Source organism: Octopus bimaculoides, chromosome 24 (genome assembly GCF_001194135.2).
Source record: "Octopus bimaculoides isolate UCB-OBI-ISO-001 chromosome 24, ASM119413v2, whole genome shotgun sequence".
Taxonomy (NCBI): Eukaryota; Metazoa; Mollusca; class Cephalopoda; order Octopoda; family Octopodidae; genus Octopus; species Octopus bimaculoides.
The window spans coordinates 14,015,998-14,016,836 of NC_069004.1; the positions used below are offsets into that span (position 1 = coordinate 14,015,998).

Here is an 839-nt window from a genome sequence, read left to right on the forward strand (position 1 = left end):
ATATATATATATATATATATATATATATATATATATATATATATATATATATAGATACATATATATATATTTCAGTTTTATCTTAGATTGTCAGCACTATTCATAAACACAGCATATTAACATTGGATCATGTGATAACTTAGAAAGTTTAGATATGTTTCGACCAAAGACACACACACATTCATAATACACACACACACATATACATGCATATAAACTAAGAAAAAAATTATTGTACTTACCATGAGGCATTGTAATATTGGTAGCTTTTAGATTTGTTTTCAAGTTCCATGTTGTTAAACTGCCATCTGAGTGGCTTCCCATGAATTGTTTGCCATCTGACCACCATGATAAAGACCGCAGCGCCTTTTAATAAAATTGAGAGAAAAAGAAAATAGGCATTAATTTTAATGAAGTGAACAAAATCAGACAAACTAAAATCCCAAAGTTTTGGTAACAAAACCTGGCACCCCAGTTGAACTGATCAATGGAATAGCCTGTTTGTGAAATTAACATGCAAGTGGCTGCGTACTCCACACATATGCATACCTTTAACTAGTTCTTAGGGACATTCAGCATGACACAGAATGTGGCAATGTATATATATATATATATATATATATATATATTTATATATATATAATTCAAAAAAACAATAACAAAAAAACACAAAAACACAACAAAGTGAGGACGTGATATGGATAGTATTATTGGACGCTCAGGAAAGGAAAGAGAGAGTGTATGACGTTTCGGGCGTAGCCCTTCGTCGGAAAGATGGAAAGTTCGGAGAATGGAAGAACGGAGAAAGAGGAAAATGGTACCGATGCCCACGAGGTTAC

At 32.2% G+C, this 839-nt stretch overlaps 1 protein-coding gene across 5 annotated transcripts in view; it reads right to left on the bottom strand.

The window, feature by feature from the left end:
• The window catches only part of LOC106876481 (syntaxin-binding protein 5), a 433,849-nt gene that overhangs the window by 185,372 nt on the left and 247,638 nt on the right, over positions 1 to 839 (bottom strand). For all 5 annotated transcript variants that reach the window (XM_052976466.1, XM_052976465.1, XM_052976467.1 and 2 more), the window contains exon 8: positions 243 to 366. In XM_052976466.1, the coding sequence (XP_052832426.1) occupies positions 243 to 366 (124 nt within the window). The remainder of the gene's footprint in view (positions 1 to 242; positions 367 to 839) is intronic.